The 20937-nt window shown below is 38.4% G+C and overlaps 3 protein-coding genes across 4 annotated transcripts; 1 reads left to right on the forward strand and 2 right to left on the reverse strand.

Annotated features, from left to right (window-relative positions):
• Positions 1–2142: 2142 nt before the first annotated feature.
• On the reverse strand, positions 2143–6361 carry scnm1 (sodium channel modifier 1). 2 transcript variants are annotated; one of them, XM_076890200.1, is made up of 9 exons: positions 6192–6361; positions 5944–6014; positions 5764–5852; positions 4321–4415; positions 3884–3984; positions 3669–3793; positions 3462–3582; positions 3169–3327; positions 2143–2563 (listed from the first exon to the last, which is right to left on the reverse strand). In XM_076890200.1, exons 1-8 carry the CDS (start codon positions 6240–6242, stop codon positions 3216–3218), a joined length of 765 nt encoding a protein of 254 aa, XP_076746315.1. In that variant the 5' UTR covers positions 6243–6361; the 3' UTR covers positions 2143–2563; positions 3169–3215. The 2 variants fall into 2 exon arrangements, with proteins under 2 accessions (XP_076746315.1, XP_004560219.1); XM_004560162.5 differs by having other exon boundaries at positions 2143–3327.
• Positions 6362–6624: 263 nt separating this feature from the next.
• On the forward strand, positions 6625–9633 carry lysmd1 (LysM, putative peptidoglycan-binding, domain containing 1). The gene is made up of 3 exons (XM_004560160.5): positions 6625–7178; positions 7606–7913; positions 8572–9633. Exons 1-3 carry the CDS (start codon positions 6948–6950, stop codon positions 8744–8746), a joined length of 714 nt encoding a protein of 237 aa, XP_004560217.1. The 5' UTR covers positions 6625–6947; the 3' UTR covers positions 8747–9633.
• On the reverse strand, positions 9624–16254 carry tnfaip8l2b (tumor necrosis factor, alpha-induced protein 8-like 2b). The gene is made up of 3 exons (XM_004560159.6): positions 15770–16254; positions 11073–11396; positions 9624–10433 (listed from the first exon to the last, which is right to left on the reverse strand). Exons 2-3 carry the CDS (start codon positions 11388–11390, stop codon positions 10191–10193), a joined length of 561 nt encoding a protein of 186 aa, XP_004560216.1. The 5' UTR covers positions 11391–11396; positions 15770–16254; the 3' UTR covers positions 9624–10190.
• Between the last annotated feature and the right edge of the window lie 4683 nt (positions 16255–20937).

Below are 20937 nucleotides of genomic sequence, written 5' to 3' on the forward strand. Positions count from 1 at the left end.
ACGAACCACGGTGAGAGCCATTATCCCCAAATGGACCAAACTTAGAACAATGGTGAACCGTACCAGAAATTGCCAACCTACCAAAATGACTCCAAGAGGACATCAAGAACTCATCCTGGAGGTCACGAAGGAACCCAGCATAACATCTAAAGAACCAAAAGCCTCCCTTATGATTGAACAATAACAAAGAGAGTGGGCAAAAATGGTATCCATTGGAGAGTTCCAAAGAGAGAAATCACAGCTGACCAAAAAGAACACAAAGGCTCATCTCATATTTCCCCCCAAAAAACATCTTGATGATCTCCAAGACTTTGGTGAAAATGTTGGGGGACTGATGAGACAAAGCTGAACTTTCTGGAAGGCTTGAGTGGGGTAAATCTGGCACAAAGCTAACAGCATTTCATAAAAAACAACAGCAAACCAACAGTCAAACCTGGTGGTGGCAGTGTGATGGTTTGGGGCTTGCACTTTAGTGCTTCAGGATCGGTAACCGATGGAACCGTGAATCAGAATATCAGAATGTCCGGCCATCATTTCATGACCTGAAGCATCAAGCCCACTTAGGCGGCAAAACTGAGTCGTTAAACAGGTTCATGCAGGAAAACTCTCCAGTGTGACTGCATGAAAACTATTCTGCAAAGAACAGCAGACCAAAATTCTTCATCCCTTCAATTCAAAATTCCTTACAAAAGCTTGGTTGCAGTTTTTGCCGTCATGGGTGGCACAACCAGTTATAAGGTTTAGGGGGCAAGTAGGTTTGGATAACTCTTTTCCCCTTAATAAATGAAATGATTTTTAAAAACTGCATTCTACAGGTTATCTTCGTCTAATATTAAAATTTACTTGATGATCTGAAACATTTAAGAAATCAGAAGGGGTGCAAATAGTTTTTCACAGCACTATACATAATCGGAACTGTTATAATCATAATCTCATTTTCTGTGGTAAATATTATATGAAATTATTTCCTAAAACTAACACAAAAAAACCCCTTGATTTAATAAATCACAGCCCTTTAATCGCTTACAGTTTCTTCTGATCTTTAGACTTCCTCCAGGCACCTGAGCTATTTTTACATCCCACCCGGCCCAACGCAAATGTGAAACGGATCCTAGCCCACTGAGCTTGAGTTACCTTGTTCCAAATATAAGAACTAACTTTAAGAGGGTTGCACCCTAATGCACCCACAGAAATTTATGAGCAGAAACAGCTGCTAACCTCTCAGGATTTTCACAGCATTGCTTGCATCCCTGCCTTCCACCTCTCGTTTCATTAATCCATTTCTTGAAAGACTTCTCACCTAATGTCAAGTTTGACAAGACCACATATGCTTTTTAGATTTCTCAAAGGTCACATTTTAAAACTGCAAGCTTCACTGACATTTGGCTTTGTGTAAAACTTTCAAGTCAGTGTTGCCTTACCACATCTATTCTGAGAGTTTCTCTTCCACTTCTTAGTTTCCAGTAAAACACGGATGTATTTTTGGACTGTAACCCTGTCACAAATGTATTCACCACATTGTATTTATGCTTCTACTGTTTCGTAAACAGTAATACTGAAATATCAGATTTGAATTTGTCTTAAAACGCTCTAACATACTTCCAAATCCCTACAAAGACGTTTTAAGACCGTGGTGACGCTCTTAACTCCAAACTAATGAAGTGAGTGAGCTTCTGAAACATATTAGCCATGTCATCAGAAACTAACCCATGTTAAGTCCCTTTGCCCCCTTCCACTGACCCTGATGTTATCCAATTTATACCAACTGTGCTGAGAGGAGCTTTAAACGAACGCACAGATTAGCACCAATACAGCCAATCTGCTGCTGATTTATAGGAAAGCTGGCTGAGAATTGATCGTATCAGACAGAGCTCACTGAACTCAAATGGAAAGGACACGATGAACAAGAAAAGGGTAATGAAAATAGTCACAATAATTATAAAGGTCAGAAGTTCAGCTGAAAATTGTTGCCCGAGCTTTTAAACCTGCTTCTTTCATTCTAGAGGAGCCATGAAAAAGATGTAAGGCTAATGTCACTGAGGATGGCACAGTTTATCCAGTCTTTCCAGACTTCTAAGATGTTTCATGTTCAGGCGGGATGTTTTGGCAAAAGAACATCCTGGTGATCAAGAATGAGAATGATTTTCTTATAAAACTAATTTCATTTAATGAACACAAACCCCCAACTACATCACAATAACAAGTTTTAAAAAACAGAGCTATCACATATGTTGGGACAATGTTTTGTGAGTGATCCACCACAAAAGAAGAAAGTTGTTCAACAGTCCAGGATGACTTTTTCAGTCTTAATCTTTATGTCTTTAAAGCTAAGGCAGATGTTTTAATGTATAAATTCTATACAGATTTTAAAAATGTTCTGAATTTCTGCCAGATAATCAGGCAAATGCCAATTTGAGTATTTTCCAACATCACCTTCCCCAGAATTCTGATGTTACCTTAATCTGCTTGTGCAAGTAGGGAATCAAACATGCAGCAGACAAAAGAGCCAAATCTTAACACATCTTTGGGACAAACTTGCTCTTCCCGCATGAAGAAGCACAACCTGTCGGGGGGGAGGGTCACAAGCAGAGGTCACATTACACAAATCTTTTCAACAGATTGGAGGAGCGGTGTTGGATTTTAATGTAACAAAAAATATTCACAGAACATTTTAAGGAAAAGTGCCGGTAACTGAGTGGTTTGTCTCTGTCACAGGTGTAAACGATTTCAGACTCTTCCATTCAGGACTCTTTATGGGTGTAGAGGGATTTCCTCCCTGATAAGTAAGCTGTTAGAGAATATAAGTACTCAAATTCAGAGACCATTGGTTAATTCTTGTCACTTTCCTGCAACTCAATGCTTTTCAGGGTGGACTATGATAAGCCAACAAAGGTTCAGCCTTAAGCATAAAATATAACTGGATATGAAAAGTTGTCACTTGAATAAAGACTGACTCTGTAGCAACCTCTATTGATCACATCCTGGATGGAAGAAATAGTTCGACGCTGAACACTCAGTAGCTTTAAAAAAACAAACAAACAAACAAAAAAAACAACAAAAAAAACAAAAACAAAACATAAAAAGGCTGATGAACAGAATAAATCTGTTAAATTTTTGTTTTCACATTGAGCTGTCTGTTTTATGCAGCACTGTGCCTCGTGAACGTACCACTGTGGTACAGGTTTTATCTGTGTGTCCACACCATTCTGGTGCTCTCATTTATTTGCAGGCGCTGGGGCAAGCGTGAGCGGCTCTTCCTCATCTGAATCAAACTCGACATTCTCGTCTTTAACCCACTTGCCGCTGTGGTCTTGCAGCCACCCGTCACTATGATAAAACAACAACAACAAAAAAAATAGATGAAATGCACTGAAAATCTAATAGTGACCTACATGCAGATGTGATAAAAGTAGTGAAAATGTAGAACATTAGAAAGTGAAAGTCCCACAACATTTAGGCACCTTTTCAGTTTGAGATAGTGCTCCAGCTCCCTCTTCCTCTGAGCAGTAATGGGTTCAGCCTCCTGTCTCTCTGCAGCCTGACATTCGGCAGTATCTTTTGATGGATGTGGCTCGTTATTGGCTACAAAAGGAGTTGAAGCAAAATCATGACCGAGGTTTGCTCAAAATAAAAGCTGACAATAAAACATTTTCTCTAGCAGATCTTACCTGTTGAACAGACAGTAGAGTTGCTTTGTGACGTGTTCACTGAAATGCCAGACTCCCAGCATGCAGATGTCATGTTGTCACTGGGGTTTGAGCTGGTGCTTGCTGTCACTTTTTCAGATTTTGTACTTAAAAAGAATGACAAATAATTTAAATTGTGTTTTTTATTGTATGGCTTTAAATACAGACAACAACTCTCATACCAAGTAATCACTCACCTGGTTTTTCTATGGCAGCTGTTATATGGTACCGTTTTCAGCAAAGCATGATGGGTGAGCTTCCGTGTTTGTGCTAGTAATGGGGCTGAACTGGAGGGCTCCTGAAATCACAACAAGAGTAGCTCATATTTTCCACCATTACACAACTACACTGAATTGTTTAGTAAGGTGTAATTTGTTAGGGTCATATGGTAGTCACACGGGCACCACATAAGTAATTTAACAGGAGACAGCATGGAATAACAATGTCATGCAGTAATGAAAGATTACATCTGTCGAGCTTGTGATGTTTTTCCTGTGATGATTCATTGACCGTCTGCTGGCAGAATGACCCAGCTGGTTCTCATCTGTTGTTGCTTTGTTAAACACAGCTTTTTTCTTTTGGCTATGAGAGACTTGTAACCTTGACAGAGAACGCATGATTAACAGTTACTGACCTGCCTTTTTTCTTCAGCCTGGACATAGTTTTCATGTTGCCGTTTTGTTATTTCAGTCTTCAGCCGTGCTTTCTTGCCATAAAATGCTTTTAGCCCTGAGTAGAACACACAACAAACAATTGGGTTTACTAAAAAGTCAATGTAAAATGAACCAAACCTGAAAAAAAAAAAAAGTCATACTCGTTTCCCTTTGAAGTACAGCAAGTTTGGTAGATATCATGAAGACATGCAAAACTTTACCTTCATACTGTAGAAATTAAACTCGTATCGAAATGTAGGTAAAAACAACATTTTTTATATGCTGTAATTTATCTAACATACATGTTATACGGTGATACCCTTATTCAAAATACACTTTCCGGCATTTTTTCATCAGAAAATAAAGAAAACCTCCAGGGTACACATGCTTGTCTTTGACTGTTTGTGTAAGAGACAACAGACAGAGTTTTGCTTTTCCGAATGAGAAAAGTTGGATATTTAAAAAAAAAAAAAAAAAAAAATGAGGTGAAGAAAAATTAGATAGTTGTACAAGACTCTGATACTTAAAGAGTACAATTTGTTTGACAGCCATTTAAAGTGATGGAAAAACTAACATAAATTCAAAAGCATGGAATTTTTACTTATCCCTATGTACTTGTAAATATACAGTTTTAGCGTAAAAAAGTGCGACAATGTATAATTGTTTGGGTTTTTAATTCTTCCAAATAATGAGGGGATATCAAATCCAGATAATTTGAAAAGAAAAACACAAAAACAGCTTACCAATGACGCAATCCAAAAACTACTGAACTTTCCAATATTTCAACTCTTTGTTATCTTGATTATCTTGACTTGATTATCTACAAATCCAATACAAAATTTCCCCCTGGCTGCTGCTTTTGAGTTTTATTGAGTGTATTCATTTACTCTGTTGGGTTCTCAACTGCTGCATCAAATTACAATACAGGTCTTGTTTTGACTGTTGTTTTGCCTGATGACTACATTGGCATTTTACTGAGGACACAACTACTGACCAGCACATCTCTTTCTTTGATCCTCAGTTAGTTATGTAGCTTCTCCCTCTCACAAGTAGCTTTTCAGTCTTCAGTGTTGTATTTTATTTTTGAGCAGATTGTATTAAATATGCATAGTTTATGTATCTGTATTCCTCTGATTTTGTGTAGCATATGTAGCAAGGATGGCATATTAACCTGCACTTCACAGCACCTCAGATGATAGCACGACCTCATACAAGTGCCCCTCCTGCAGCATTGACTTTGAAATGCAGAGCCATTTAAAATATGGGGCACTGTCTCAATTAATAGGGCGAAAGACAAGGGATAGAAATGCTGTGCAGATGGCTAACCCTTGATACAGTGCTTCTTAATAAGACTGGGAGCGAAACTTCAGGTCCCCTGGGTCCCCAAATTGCTTTAAATAACTTTACAGGTTCAAGGTGCTCACCGTCTAGATGCCTCTTTCCTTTTCTGTGGACTGCCAACATGTCGACTGTATCAAACACAGGACGGTAGGAACACACAAGGCAAGTGTACCTATAAGATAAGGGGATAAATTACATTTAATGCCATTAGCTACACAAGTTTTTCTTTCCCAAACATATCAATGTTTTGAAGTTCACTTCACCTTCCGTTTTTCATAAGAGCAGCCTCATCTTCTGGAATAAAATTAGACAAAAGGTCTGCCACACGACGTTTCTGTAAAACGAAGTGAATAACGTTAGATAGTATGTAAGTATTACTACTTATTTTATTCTCCAAAGAAATAACTACAATATGTTGTTAGCTTAAAGATGCTAACACTAGCCGCATGTGTGCTCTTAGCTGAAGTCTCTGTTATTAAGCCAACATAAAATGCTGCAAATTGATCCATACCTTAAGGAGATTCAGCTGGCTTTTATCATCACCTTCTCTTTTAAAAGACATAACTGTTATGATCGATAATCTAAAAACTAATCTGAATAGCAGCGTATAGCTTCTTGGCTATAATATATAAGCTAATAGCAATGCTGCATTCATGGACAAACGGAAGATGGGAAATATAGACAACTTCCCCCCCCTATGTGCTCAGCTTTGAGGTGGATAATTGTTCCGGCTATCGGAACTACAACGATATCTGCTTGTTTTTATAACATAAAGTCCGCATAGTCATTTGAAAGCTCGATTTGTGGCTATAGTTCATATTTACTAAATTTGCGGAAAAAAAACCCCCAAACTCTGTCAACTTAATATAAAACGCACAATTTTCCCCTACAGTCTTTAATGCAACACGTTGTGGCGAATCATCGGACTAGTCAGTGAACACGGCAGCCATGGCAACATATGGTTGTAGACAGCTGACTGCAAGAGTTTTGAAAACAAGTTTTTCAGCGACTTTTAGGTGTGTATTTGACAGATAAGGTACGTTATATTTGTAATCCAAGAAATTTTCTATAGAGTTTAAACGGCTGTCATTTGGAGAAAATATTGAACGCTTGGAAAAATAACGCGCGACGACATTAATTAAGTTGATAGCCTTAGCTAGCAGGCTAACTAAGCTGCTAGTTTGATAGTTATGGGCTAAAGCGGAAGCCATTATTGTAAAGATGTTATCAGCAGTGAAGTTCGCTGGTAAGCGCATTTTAGGCCCACATGGTTGTTTACCACCACACGAAAAAAGAACAATATAAGTGTTTTACGACAATGTCAGGGGAGCGAGCTCCACTACCAGCCGGAGGGGACGGCCTACTCCGAGGGAACCGCACAAGATCTTACGGCAGTTTGATCCGATCTCCGCTGTCCCCGGTGCACCAGAGACGCATTGAACATATAATTCAGCCGGGAGAGACACTGCAAGGCCTGGCGCTGAAGTATGGAGTGTCTGTGAGTATGACTGTGTTGATTTGACTCTGAGACTGAATTAGTTCAAGTATTCATTTTTTGCGCCTTTAACAGTTCATATTAAGCTTATATTGAAATTTACTTGTTGCGATATGATGTCTTCTAACTGAATACTTGATTTGCCAATACTGAAATGTAAATGTGGGTGAATATTCACTTTTCTTATAGTCATTGTTTTATTTTCATATTTATTGAGGTAGGTTATCTCAGTGGTTCAACAAAACGTTCAACTACATAATTAAGTTGTTTATTCAGCTGTTAGGGCATACTATGAAAAAGTGTTTGCCTTAAAATGGCATGTATTTATTTGGTTTCCTGTCTGCCTACTGATCTCGGTAAAAGTGAGACTTGATTTAGCCAAGTCTAATACTAATTAACAAAAGGTTCACAAGGACATCTTCTCTTTCAGATGGAGCAAATCAAAAGAGCAAACAGGCTTTACACCAATGACTCAATATTCCTGAAGAAGTCTTTGACAATCCCTGTGATATCAGACCTGGATGACTGCAGTAATGGGTTGGATGTGGCGGAGGAGGATGGCAACAAAGGCAGTGGTAACTCTGCTTCACTTCACAATGGACACATAGGGAGTTCCTCTGAGAAAAAGCAAGAAGACAGAAAAGATCTCACTCCAGGGGATTTTTTGAAAAGGTTGGATGACTTGATAAGCCAGTCCAAGCAGGCTGCAGTCAAAGGATGCCAGGAAGCAGAGAAAAGGTATAACTGTGCCTGTCGCTGGTTGCTCTTTTCTTTGCACAGTTGTTGTCCAGTCAGGGTCATTTGTAGCATTACAGAGACTTACTCTCTTCGTATTTAAGTCACTAATAGTTAGATCAGTTGGTCCTGCTTATGCATATGTTTTTAGTCATAATCCCTGGGCCATTATACTCATGCCATTCGTATTCCTAAACACAGTTCAGTGGAAATATTATGTTACTCAGATTAACATTTTTTTCCTCCAGGTTAATATTGGAACATATTACTGCATGAGAAATGGTCAGTGGCAGTGTAATTTGCAAATATTGTACCTTCACTGATGTGTAAGTAATGTTGAGGTCATGGTCAAATATAATGCATTTTGATGCTAAGCATAGATATGCATGGATAGGATCTGATAGTCAGATTAGCCTAGATTGTCATGTCAAGTATAGTCATCCACCTTTCTGGCCTTCTTAATATTTCATCAGCCACTCACAATGTGGCTGTTCAAAAGATTCCCAATGCTTAATAGCTGCTTTAAATGCAGTTTCTAATGGCCTGGTGATAGTACCAGTGCAACAGCGATATTTTTTTTTTTAAGAATACCAATCAATTTAGCCTAAAGTCAGTACACTCTGAACGACTTGCTCTGTTATATATTTATTTTATTTGCCAGGTTTGCTGCACTAGAAGCAACTTGCAACAACAGGACATCAGATTGCCGGCCGCTTACGAGGTCACAGAGTGTCATTTCATCTTCCAGGATGGCAGTACAGGGGACAGTACCGCTCACTGTCACCAAACTGACCAGGAAACTGAGAGACAAGGAAGATGAGATCTTTGAACTGTGACATGTCTGTCACTCAGAACATTAATGGAGCTTTCCCAGGGAGCCGTGATGCGCTGTTTGATCTCCAGAATAATGGAGCGTTACGGATAAAGGAATGAAAAGGAATCCCCGGTGATCCCGCTGCTGCTTAAAGTATAAAAGTGTTTTCACACTTCCATTTAAAAATTTATATTGCACAATTGTAGACTTGTTATTTATTTGGTGAGACATGCTGTAGGTTGTGAAAAGCTTCATATGACTATTCACATCTGGGAAGTTGGAAACTTGAAATTTGAAGAATTAAAAATCAATCATATTTGTAGTCAGATGATCATATGGTCAACACAAAAAGGGTTTGTGTGTAACTGCCTCATATTTTCAGACTTGTAACGTTAGGAAATGGAATCTAAAACACAAGTCGTGTTTACTGTAATAATGATGATGACAATGAACTGGTTAGAATGATGGTTTTTCTATTAATGCTGAAAATGCAAGAAAAAATGTTGTAGGCTTTAGAATATTTGATAGCAATGATTGTATTGTTAAGGTTATATTTCTAATGTCTTTTCAATTTTGTATTGTTTGTTTTAAAATACATATTTTTATCCCATGTTAAATGACATTTGTTCACATTACTGCTAACAAATATTTCTTTTAGTATAACATGTAGATTTAGCTGTTTTGGGAGATTTAATGTCCAATTGGAGTTGATTTTTATCTGTTTTAACTGCCATATAAGACCAACGAATAGTCAGTAGGCCAATGAATTTAAACATTTTTTAAGCCCTACTGCGATCCAAAAATCATGAATTATAGATTGGATGTCCAAGCAGTCATGAGTAAAGAGTCTGTCTTTTTGTTGAGCTAAACATGTTTTTAAAATACAGTCATGGTCGCAGTAATTGTGCACTCTGGGGTCATTATCTTTATTTTTGGCTTGATTGTTGTCTGGACACCTCAGTAAATACAGTTTGTTGCTGCAGAAGCATCATCTTAACCACCAGATGGCAGTGCTGTACTATAGTGGTATTGTTCCCAGGCCTAACTTGCTTATGCATCGGTCCACCTGATTCATATCAGTGATTATAATGCATAATATCAGTATTTCTGAATAATACAGTTCAAAGTCACAAATATTAGATGATACTTTGTGTCCTAGTAAAATAATCAATGCAGAATATATCTGTTTAATTTCAAGTTTGTTTTCTCTGGACACTGTCTGAATAGAAGATTAGCATCACTTACATAATATATATTTATGGCCCCAAAATATCAAAAACTTGAATGACTCCACAAAGCTTTTTTTGTATCCCTCATGTTCTTTGAGAACTATGGGAAAGCAGGTTGGTTCTCAAATGACTTGTTTTATGTTGCCAGTCCTCAGTAACAGAAAAACAAGCAGTTCGGAGTCCTAGTTGAGTCTGTCTGTTGATCTCCCAGTGTCTGTTTGAAATTTAGTTCTGATGTCATATTGTCCCATCCTCCACTAGTTTATTCAGTCCTTTACAGATCTTGGTGAGGTTGGGTCTGAAGGGCCCATCAGGGTTGTACAGTTGGGTCAGGAGCTGTGGGTCGGAGTAATGGTTGAAGACATGGTTGATGCGACCATGAGATTTAGTGGTGAGGTGGGTGTTGACCAGTTTCAGCAGCAGATCCCTGCAGCTGGTCAGGATGTCTGCCATCACTGTTTTTTCAAAGGTAAAGTCCACCTGCGTCAGACAAGACATGCATTCATGTTACGTATTTCATACAAGTCAAATTGTATAATATCTTAATGTGAAGTAGCAGGATATGATGTATGAATATTCTACCATGTTTAAAGACTTCTTAGAGATTGCATATTTTTGTTATTTTGCATCATTAATATTCCTGCATATTCAGTTTTAATCCCAATACAGAAGTTTCAATATCAACATATTGTTCTCTCACATTACCAAAGCAGAGAAACAAGCACTTGATTATGTGGAACTGAAATAAAACAAGCGACCCTTTAAAGCAACGTCTGAGCCACGCGTTGATGCATAAGAGAATCCTATTCAACAGTGAATTAACCTGGACATTTTGATGCCATGTGATTAATATATTTATTTATCTGTTTTAATTGGAAATATTAACACAACTGCAAATTGCATTTATTGTGGAAAAACTAAGGTCAGAAACCTCTTGAAGTTGCCTGATTTTCCAGCCTTGAAGTTCATGCTGCGCACAAAACATTTTCCCCATTTGAGAGTAATTGGCATTCTTTTGCAATTGGAGCTAGAAAACAAGTGCATTGGCACAAATTTCTTTCAGGTGATGTATGCTTACTCATACATCATGGATTAAAAAATTAAAGTTGGGAAGTGTACCTCATAGAAACTGATAGCTGTCATTGCTCCCTGGTGGAGCTTCTTCTTAAAGTCTTGGGCCACTGCCAGCTCTTCTGTGCTGAAGCGGTTGTTCCTGAAAAGGACGCCAATCTTGACTGCAATCTTGATGAGGTCTTTGATGACTTTCTGAGCCTCTGATTTATTTCCCAAGTAGTCTCTGGAGACCCGGTACAGTTCATCTAGGATCTCACTGGTGGTGTCATCAATGAACATTTGTACAGAGCTTTTTGTGGCCATGCTGCTGAGGATTTTCTTCTGTGCCTTCATGGCCATGTCCTTGGCATTGAACGCATCCATTGTTGCCTGAATTATGAAGACAATTAATTTAATATTTCATTTTAATGTCTGTCCTGATAAAGTTATTATACAACTATTCAACTGTTTTAATATCCACATAAACATTTTACAGCTCAGTTTGAGCGCAATTAAATTTGTGTATAGACAAAAAAATTTCATAATTATACCTGCAGAAAGAAAGCAGTGAAAAGAAATAAAATATTCATACTTTATGCTCATAAATAGCCCAACAGGATATCATTACACAGTGTGTAGTTCTCTCAGCTATAGAGGCAGAATGTTCAACATTTACAGTTTCAGCTTCCTGTGATTAAACTGATTGGTAACCATTTTCAGTTTGAAAGTTTGAATTTGTCTCTTCAGGCAGATTTGCTGTCACTACCCATACCCATCACAGTAAATCGACAGCAAATCCTGTTGGTAGGCAAGTAAAGACTAGATTGCACAACTTTTTTTGGCTGAATGAATTAGCATGGAAGTGCTAAAGAGGTCCTGTTTAAACCTGAAAGGAGAAGACACACAAGTACACTCTTAAAAGAAAACAGTTTTTCTTTCTGCCCTCGATTTAAAACAGCAGTTCCAGTTGAGTAGTTGGAGAATGATTGCTGACTACAAGGTTTAACTGTTGGAAAGGGAGGAGAAACATGTTTTACAGCAAAGTGGCGAGTCTTCCCTCATTACTTTTTAACTTTCAGATTATCATCCACTGACCCTTCTTACACATCATAAAACTCCATCTTAGTGTCAATATTAGTAACAGTTCAAGCCTTTTATTTGTCATCTTTAAATTAGAAACATACATCGACACAAACACTGAACATGTAGTGTGTTAAATTCTGAAGCAATGCCTTCATCTTATGTTAGTTACAGTGTTTGTTTTGATATCTGACATGTACTTACATTGCCAAAAGGGAAAACTACCATGGAGGAGCCTCCACAGAGGCACTTAATTTTCACTCCTGGGATTCTAACCACACCTAACATCCATCACAGAACCCCCCCCTCGGGAAGTCATCAGCATGCATACAGCACACTATGACAGAACTACAAAATCCACAGTTTTATCTTTGATTGTCAACACAGTTTGAATTAATTCTTTTTTAATTCCATCTAATTTCCCTCTAATCTCTAACATGGAAGCAAGCAGATATGAAGTGGATCACTCTCAGAGGAAAACTACATTTGAATTTGATTTCTCTGATGTTCTTGTTAGAGTGTTGCAAAGAGTGGGCAAGCAAAATAAGATTTAATTCCCACATCACCAAAAGAACAAAGATTGAAAGTATCACAGCAATAAGACTCTTACAATGGATGAAGCAAACAAGTGTGTTTGTAGAATATTAATGCTAAATAGATAAGCTCTAGCCTTATATCTCCAGTTCCAGAAACACGGCAGCTTAAGCATGAGCCTAAATGCTTAGCTTCTGCTTCATATTAATCCATGTTTTATGAGTAACACAGAATCAACAGATATGCAGTATCTTTAGCAAACATCAGTGCCACCGAGGCAGCTGTGCATTCTCTCCTACTTCCTGTGTCACTTAGTATTGTCACATGTGCAGAATCTCAAAGTCTAAACAGGTCTCCAGTTAATAAGACTGTTTCTGAACCTCTTTCTGAGTCATTTTCTGCACTAAACCTGACTTGTGGCCTGTATGGACAAGTATATGAGGGGTGCAGGGAGGCTGCATAGCTCAAGCATGTCCGCGCCTGCTTTTTTCACATTGCATCAGTGCTAGAACAAGAACAGGAAGTGAGCACCCTGAATCCACACGCTACCTCAATTTTTCTAACTGGGTCTACCTTTGAGTGGAACGTCGAAACAGGATGTAAACACTATTTATTAAGCGCATATTTTCTGTAAGCTGTCAGCTATCAACAACTGTAACCCCTGTGATGCATTTCTTTCCTCCCTGTTTATTGTTATTAGCAACATCATTTAAAATATGATGTTCAAGTCGCCCAGTGCCAGCAATGCACAGTCAGCAGTGTGAGCAAATGACTCCACCATTCACTCATGAATGAAAAAGTGATCGAGTCACATTAACGATCATATCATGCAAATAAGTAGCACTCGCTGTGATTCTCTCCATCACTGTTATGCATCCCACTCCCAGCTCCAAAATTCATTATAAGCAAACAGTCACTTTTATAGCATATCTCTAGTAGGGTTTATTTTACATGCACAACCATTAATTTCAAACAAGTGTCACATTTCTAATAGCTCCCTTTGTTACAAAAGCTTTGGGGTCCCTGTGGGGAATTCAAAAACATTCATAAGATTAATTTCCCTTAACAGTGATAATGAAAGTAGAGCAGTGTGACAGCTATTTCAGTTTCATACTTCAGTCTCATTTATTTGCTAAAAAGACTACTGGGATCGGAAGGATGTGCACTGTGCGCAGTCATCAGCCAGTATTCCACACAGTGAAACTCCCACAGCACGAGACAGGTCGCTGTTTGGCCTTTTGTGCATCAGCATTGTTTATTTTATGCAGCGCTGTCAGGGGTTTGAGGCTGTTTGGGTAACACTGGAACATTTCGATGCTACAGCAGCATATTGCCATAAAACCAGTGTTTTGTAATGGACATCATTCAGTCGATCATGTCGAGGATGCGCTCAATGTTGAGCAGCAATTTTCTGGTACAAATGGATAGAAGAGGGCCTTTGAGCATTTATCAGTTTGTTGTTGACATCCACAGGGAGTGACTCCATTATATGTTCAAGTGTTTGTTTCCCTCCCAAATGCCTGAAACTGCATGCTGTGTGAAATCTAATGCTGGAAGGAAAAGCACAAAAATGCAGAAGTAGAACTATCAGAGCAGAGATGGCCTTAATCAGTTTCAGAGCTGCTGTAACATCCAGGCAGTGCAGAATCTTTAAATGGTAGGTTAATGGACAGTCAAAGAGAGTTGTCCTTATTGGTGGAGTCATCCAGGCAGGCAGGAGAGGTAAATATTTAGCATTCCTCAGATGACTCAAGCATTAAGCCTGAGTGTTTTTGTGTTTGTTCGTGTTTCTACATGTTTTTAGTTGCAAGGATGACAGAGTGTATGGCCAAGCAAAAGTCATTTTCCTGCAGTTTTTGTCTGCAACTTTTTAGCAATAAAAGATTTGTTTGATGTTTCGTGTGTACTTACGTGCTTGCATCTTTGTTTATTCTACTGTTTTTGTGTTATGAAAATAGATCTGCTCGCACGCCCCCTTTGACTGAGCCAATCTAAATATTCTTTGTAATGTTCCTAGAGTGCAGCTGAGCATTATCTATGAAATCCTCACTGTTTCTCATACCAGCCATGAGATTTCTATACTGGATTGTAGCTTCTGGGACCTAAAGGAATGTATGTTCCCTTTAGTTGCCTTTTTTCATACTGAACACTGAGAATATTCTGGGAACAGCTCAGAGACACGAGTCTGTCATGCCATTTTTAGAAAGGTCATCATTGATTGGCGGTAGTTGCATTAGTACCTGATGATATTCTGGACAACCTGAGACAATAACAGCATAAAAAATAGGAGAAGTTTCTGTGTCCTTACTCAGCAGGTTTTTGTAATAGATCAGTATCTTGCTGAATAAAATGTCACTTCCGTTGTATGTTTTGAACTGTGGGTAATTGTTGTAGTTTGTGATCCTGTTTTTCAATTATATAAATATATAAGTATATAAAGTGTTTTATACAGGTTTCTAAGAATTAATTTTGCTTTATGTTATTGTTATTAACCAAGTAATACTTTTGTTTCAGTAAAGATGACTGCTTTATAGGTTTAGGTTAAACGAGGAAGCGTTTTGAAATCCTCTTAAAGCAGATATTGCAGTTTCTCTTTCAACATTGCACAACTTAGCAGAGTTGTTCAAGCCTGCCACACATCTGTACTGCCTCAAAAGGGAAGCGAAACAGAGCCGTTGGCGCACTGGCGAGGAGTCATTACCAAAGGCCCTCAGCGTTGTATTTGTCCCTTGAATGTGTGCGGCCATGAGAGCTATGTTGCAAGCTTTCACTGTCTTTGGCTTGGGCTTAACATGCTTCAAATCAAAGTAGGCCAAAGAAGAACTAAAGTTCACTGCCTTGAGATTTGAGTTGAGCAACTCTCAGCCTGTGCAAACAAAAAAATGAGAGCTCTACATCTGTGCCTGTCACTGTACTTGTCCCAGCATGACTGTGAGCATACATGCATATCTTCCAACTCGTGTTCAAGATGGGGAAGTGAAGCAAAGTCAGACAGTTTCCAGTCATCCCTCTTCTTAGCTAACCTCTGTTGGAAACCCTTAATTAATACTCTTAATTTTTAGGAGATTAAAGAAATGGAGAGACCACAGATATCTAGTCCCAGAGGTTGTTTTTTTTACTGGCATATGAACACAGCAGAAGTTTCTTACCTGTGTGTGCGTGCTGAGTCCCCCTCCCTCCTTGTCTGTGTCAGATGTCTGCCTCTGCTCTGTGTATCAAGTTGACAGCACAGGCTGGTCAATTTAACGGGATCCCTTCATCTTAACTACGAACAGAACCAAAACCTAAAAAGAGCCCTCCTGCAGCGCTTCTGTCAGTGCTTGCCACCCTTTTCTTAAGATAATGTTGAGTTGTACTTCCTTGAGGAACTAAATTGCTGTGACACACCCCTTAGTGTGTGTGTATGTCTCTCTCTCTCTCCCTCGCTCTCTCTTCCTCTCTCTCTCTTGCTTTTTCTCTCTCTATACGCTATCATGTGTTTCCCTCTGAAATTCAAATTCATACTCTTCCAAACCACTGTATTTCTCTCTTAGCCTCGCTCTTCACAATTTGGCACTCTGAATCGGCTTGTCTCTTTCCCTGCTCTTCTCTGTATTGCTGACGCTGTGCCTCTGCTTGTTCTGACTAGTGAAAAACCCAGAAAGAATTTACGAATAATCCAGTGATGCAGCCCATTGAAAGGGGAGAGGCTTAACTCTTTTTTTTACTGCTGTTCACCTTCGCTGGAATGTGGCTCCTGTCAGTTCTGCTGCGCGCCATGTCCCTCCCCGCATGTCTCTTTTTGAAGGTAGAATCAAAACAATGAGTAGCCAGGAGTGTGTCTGACGTACACAGTCAGAGATCACTAACTGTTCTACAGCTTTTTTTTTATGTTTAAAGATTGTGTAGAAACACAGCACCAATGTGATAATTAACAAAGTTAAAGCTTTATATTAGTTCTTTTCTTTAGTTGTTTAATAATGTTGTAGTAAGTTGTCCATTTTAAATTTTTTTTAAATCTTTACACTAACATTTTAATTACAAGCTAACTTAGCGCATTGTCGCTGAAATGTTTCTGTTGTTATCAGATTACAATAAAAACTAAAGTCCAAAAGTGTTGCTCCCCTGAATGAACTATTGTTCAATCAGTGGCCATAAAACTCATAAAGTCTTATCTGAATCGGAGGCATGCAAATACACATAAAGGTCTCAATAAGTCTCAGCAGTTACAGCAAATGTCTGCGATTCAACGATTCATTTAGAATCAGGAAGTGTCCCCTGCCTCTTGAGCTGTGTGTTTATCTATATATATTTTTTTTCTGAATGACAACCAGCTGTGCTGAAAGACTTTTGGCCGAGGCCTGTGCCATTCAAAAAGACATATCCACTAAGCATTTGCAAATGGTAATTGTTGTCAGATGTTGAGGTTACAAGTCGCACTGAGACCCAGCTGGACTAAGAGGAGTGCCTGGACAGGATACAGCCCACCAGTATCCGATCGAGCACACCTGCCTCTTTGTTTTGCCACCTACCCTGCCCTTCTGCAAGAAATTAACATGAGTAAAGTCGTGGTAAACTTTTCTGCAATTGCAGAATGAGGTCTGTCGCCTTGGCAACAGACAGGAAGTAGTGCTTAAGCGGTTTCCTGATGGCTTCCTCTTTATCATGTAATGACATCTCACAAGGAAACATCAGCAGGGAGTACTCAGCTGTATATCTGTGAGTGAGAGTTTACACCCTTGCCTATGTTTGTGCATATGAGCGAGTGTGTTTTTGTGAAGGAACGTGCACGCGGTGAAATTGAGTTCTTAACTCTCTCACCTTCATACTGTACACATCTGACGCATGCTCCTCTTTTGGTCATGAGATAATGTGAGCATCTTAAATTATGCCTGTTATGTTTCATTAAAAGATCACAGGAACCTTCAAAGCCTCCAACTTTGCACACACACACACATACAGGCACTCACATAATGGCAGTGTGTTATCACCAGATGACTAAGACAAGAATAACCACTGAGGTCAGAAAATTGGACCTGAAGATTTGGAGTCTGAATTGGATGGAGGATTTGGTGAGCTTAGGTGCTTTCTGCACTCATGCTGGCTTTGTGTTATACGGTGAACAAATGCTGTTTCAGGTGAGGCTAGAGGTGTGATATGGTCTTTCTGAAGGTAACAGAGAATCAGTTTTTAAACCCTTACAGCTCAGCTTTTTTTTTTTTTAGCTGTGAAGAACCTCAATGATCCAAAAAATAACTAGGTCATGGTCTCTCATTCATTTATTTGTTGCTGTGTGTCTAGTGCATCACCTCCTAGTGGTTGTTAAAATTAATGCCATCTGTTTACAGATAACACCTGAACAGTAGTTGTTTATCATCATCCTTTTGCAATCTCGTGCTTTTTTAGACACACCTTTTTAATGTCCTTACAATTTCAAGAATCTCCTAAGTTTTGGGAAACTACAACAGCAGCTTATTATCACCACTTAAGCTGTATTTTTGTAATTCAGATAAACTTTTAGTTGTCCACAGTATAGACTTTGTCTAATAGAGATTGACCATTATAGTTATAATGAAACATTCATAAATGAATATTTGCTTATTTCAATGAAATTCTTCTTTTTTTATATAAATGTTATCAAGTGATATAAGAAATTGCCTAATTTTTAGGAATTTATGCCTGTGTAAATTGAGGTCACCTCATTATCATACTTAGAAATCAGGATTGAGAGTTCACAAACATTCCAAGTCAAGAACACATTAGATGTGTATTTCTGTAGGTCAGTATTTTATCAAATCATCACTTAGGTGTCACTGCCGTGTCACTGTCGTTTCCAAAACAGAATTATTTGAGGTTGTAAATGCAGTTGTTTAAAAAAACAACACAGTCAGCAAAAGAAAATTGTAATCACAAACAGGAAGAAGAAAGTCTATCATAGATTTTTCATATACTTGGACAAAACAGGATAAACAAGTTGACTTCTGATTGTATCTATTCTTGATTAATCAGGCTTCCATTTCTGTATAATCCCGCACCTCTTTTAAGAAAAGTGGAAAGTAATATCACTGTACTATTTGCAGTGACTTCATAAATGTTTTACTGATATAAAATGCAGCAAATAGCACACGAACAATTCCCATGCTGGTCACTACCTGTAGTACAAGTTTTAGGTTCTCTGCTTCTGTATATGCCTGCTGTTCTCGCATGTAGAGGAAATTGGACTTCCTCTTTTTTGAGAAAAAAAACAAAACAAAAAACCAACCCATAAGGCAGGCATGTTGTAAAACCTGCACAGTCTCATTATTTAGAATAGTAACAAACCTATAAAACAAGACAATGTCATTACAATTCTGTTCATTAGTAAGAATTTTTTATCTTGTCCCTAATTGACGTGAAAAGATATAATTTTTTTATTTGTTTTAATCGCACTACAACACTGCTTATAGGATGCAGCAGGCAAAACTGAACAGAAGTGGGTTGGCGGGCAGTTTGGCGTAGTCCTGTTTGAAGCTGTTTCTCTTGTTATTGAGTAAAGGACCAGGGTTCTCCAGCCTATCAGCAAGGGAAGAGGATTCTGACATTATTGAGCTTTCGTCACTTGTTCTTCGCCTTTTTGGCTTCCTCCTTCGCTTGAAGTTTTGCTGAAGTGGTGGGGGGCTCATTAGCAGCTTTTCGTGTAGGCAAGGTGTTGCAGGGAAGGTCACTTGGGCTTGGTTTACCTTCTGAATATGCCTCATTGCCATTAATGTGCAGACTACAGGACATGTGCTTAGGATTGGTGCTAGTGCAGTTATACATTAGTTGAATTCACAGATACAACATAGAAAATGTTCAGAAATTCTACGGCTTAAAGCAGGCTTTGGTACATCTGATCACACGGGCAATAGTTTGGGAAAAAAAGTCTTATTTTCTTACAGCATCTCTCCTTCAAGTAATACTATTCCATTAAATGGAATATTTTCCCTCAAAAATAAAATGTGTGCATTTCTAATCCACTCTTTCAACAAATTGTTGCTTATTTTTAAGATAAACCTTGGGAAATAAGGGAAACATCACTGAGTAAAAAGTGCAGTTATGTTGCTAAAGTTAATGAATCTTTCCCCTTCTTTTTTCATTGTTTCAGGCCCAATGTGAGGCTAAGTTGTGTTCTTCGTAGGCAGTATTGCTCCTTCCAATAGACAAACGCACCTTAAGTGCCTTCCAGTTTGCTTTCTGTCTCATACTGCAGGGGGCAATGAGCACAACTCTGACTAAATCAACAGGGGGCATCCTGAGTCCACACTGTGTGAAAAAGATAAGTGATTCTTTGGTGCTGACTGCTCTGCTTTTCTCTACTCACCCATTAGAGCTCATCAGAGTCTTTCTGTTCACTGCTGTAGTGCAGCTCTGCTGGGGGCTTGAATGATAGATCTTTCTTTCCTTTAAGCCAGTAGTTTTTCATGTTTACCCTGGAAAAATGTGGAAGATATATTATTTGATTAAAAAAAGAAATTCTTGTGTACATTTTGGAATGAATATTTCATGCAATATCTCAGAGAGTGGCTTAAGATAGGGGGCATTTTTTAGGAATACATAACAGCAATGTTCCCCTGAATTTTGCATCTCATCGTAAATTAAATTGCTTACAACTGCAGTTACAACAACAACAGAAAGTGTGTAAAGTTGTAATCAAAATGTTCATCTCGATGCTTTCTGGGAGGATAAGAATGCTTTTTTTGTCCGAAGCATGACCGACAGCAAAAAGATATGTATGCTTGGCTTCTACTCGCTTTTACAACAATTTTGCCCTTGGCCTCAGTTATATAGGGCTCATGCTCCAAGTGGTCTTTGGTGGTCTAATGTATGTGGATCTGCATGCCCTGCTCAGTCACACAAACACAAAACTAAGCTAAAGCTGGCTATTGAGATATAAGGCCTATTTGTTCTGAAATATCTTTTTTTGTGCAGTTTACTGAACTCGTAAATGACAGTTCTTTTACTTGCCTTGTGGGAATGTATAGCGAGGAAATTATGTCTGCACAAGCGGCTTCCTTTTTTTCCTTTTCTTTTCATCAAGAGCAGATTTCATACACAACATGACATCAACTTCTATTATTGTAAGTAATTGAAAGGAAATGAAGTGAATAGCATGTTGCATCAACCAAAGAGTAACACGCATAGTGGCATCATTACACGGAAAATGGTTTTCTATTCTAAACTATATGAAATTTGACTGCATGAAGTCATGAATATTATTACCGTTTTTTTTATATTTTTGCTGTTGCTTATTTGGAACATTTTGCAGGACAGTTGGTTATTAACAAAGTTATTGTTGTCACCACTCCACTGCTTTTCATCC

Source organism: Maylandia zebra, linkage group LG11 (genome assembly GCF_041146795.1).
Source record: "Maylandia zebra isolate NMK-2024a linkage group LG11, Mzebra_GT3a, whole genome shotgun sequence".
NCBI lineage: Eukaryota > Metazoa > Chordata > Actinopteri > Cichliformes > Cichlidae > Maylandia > Maylandia zebra.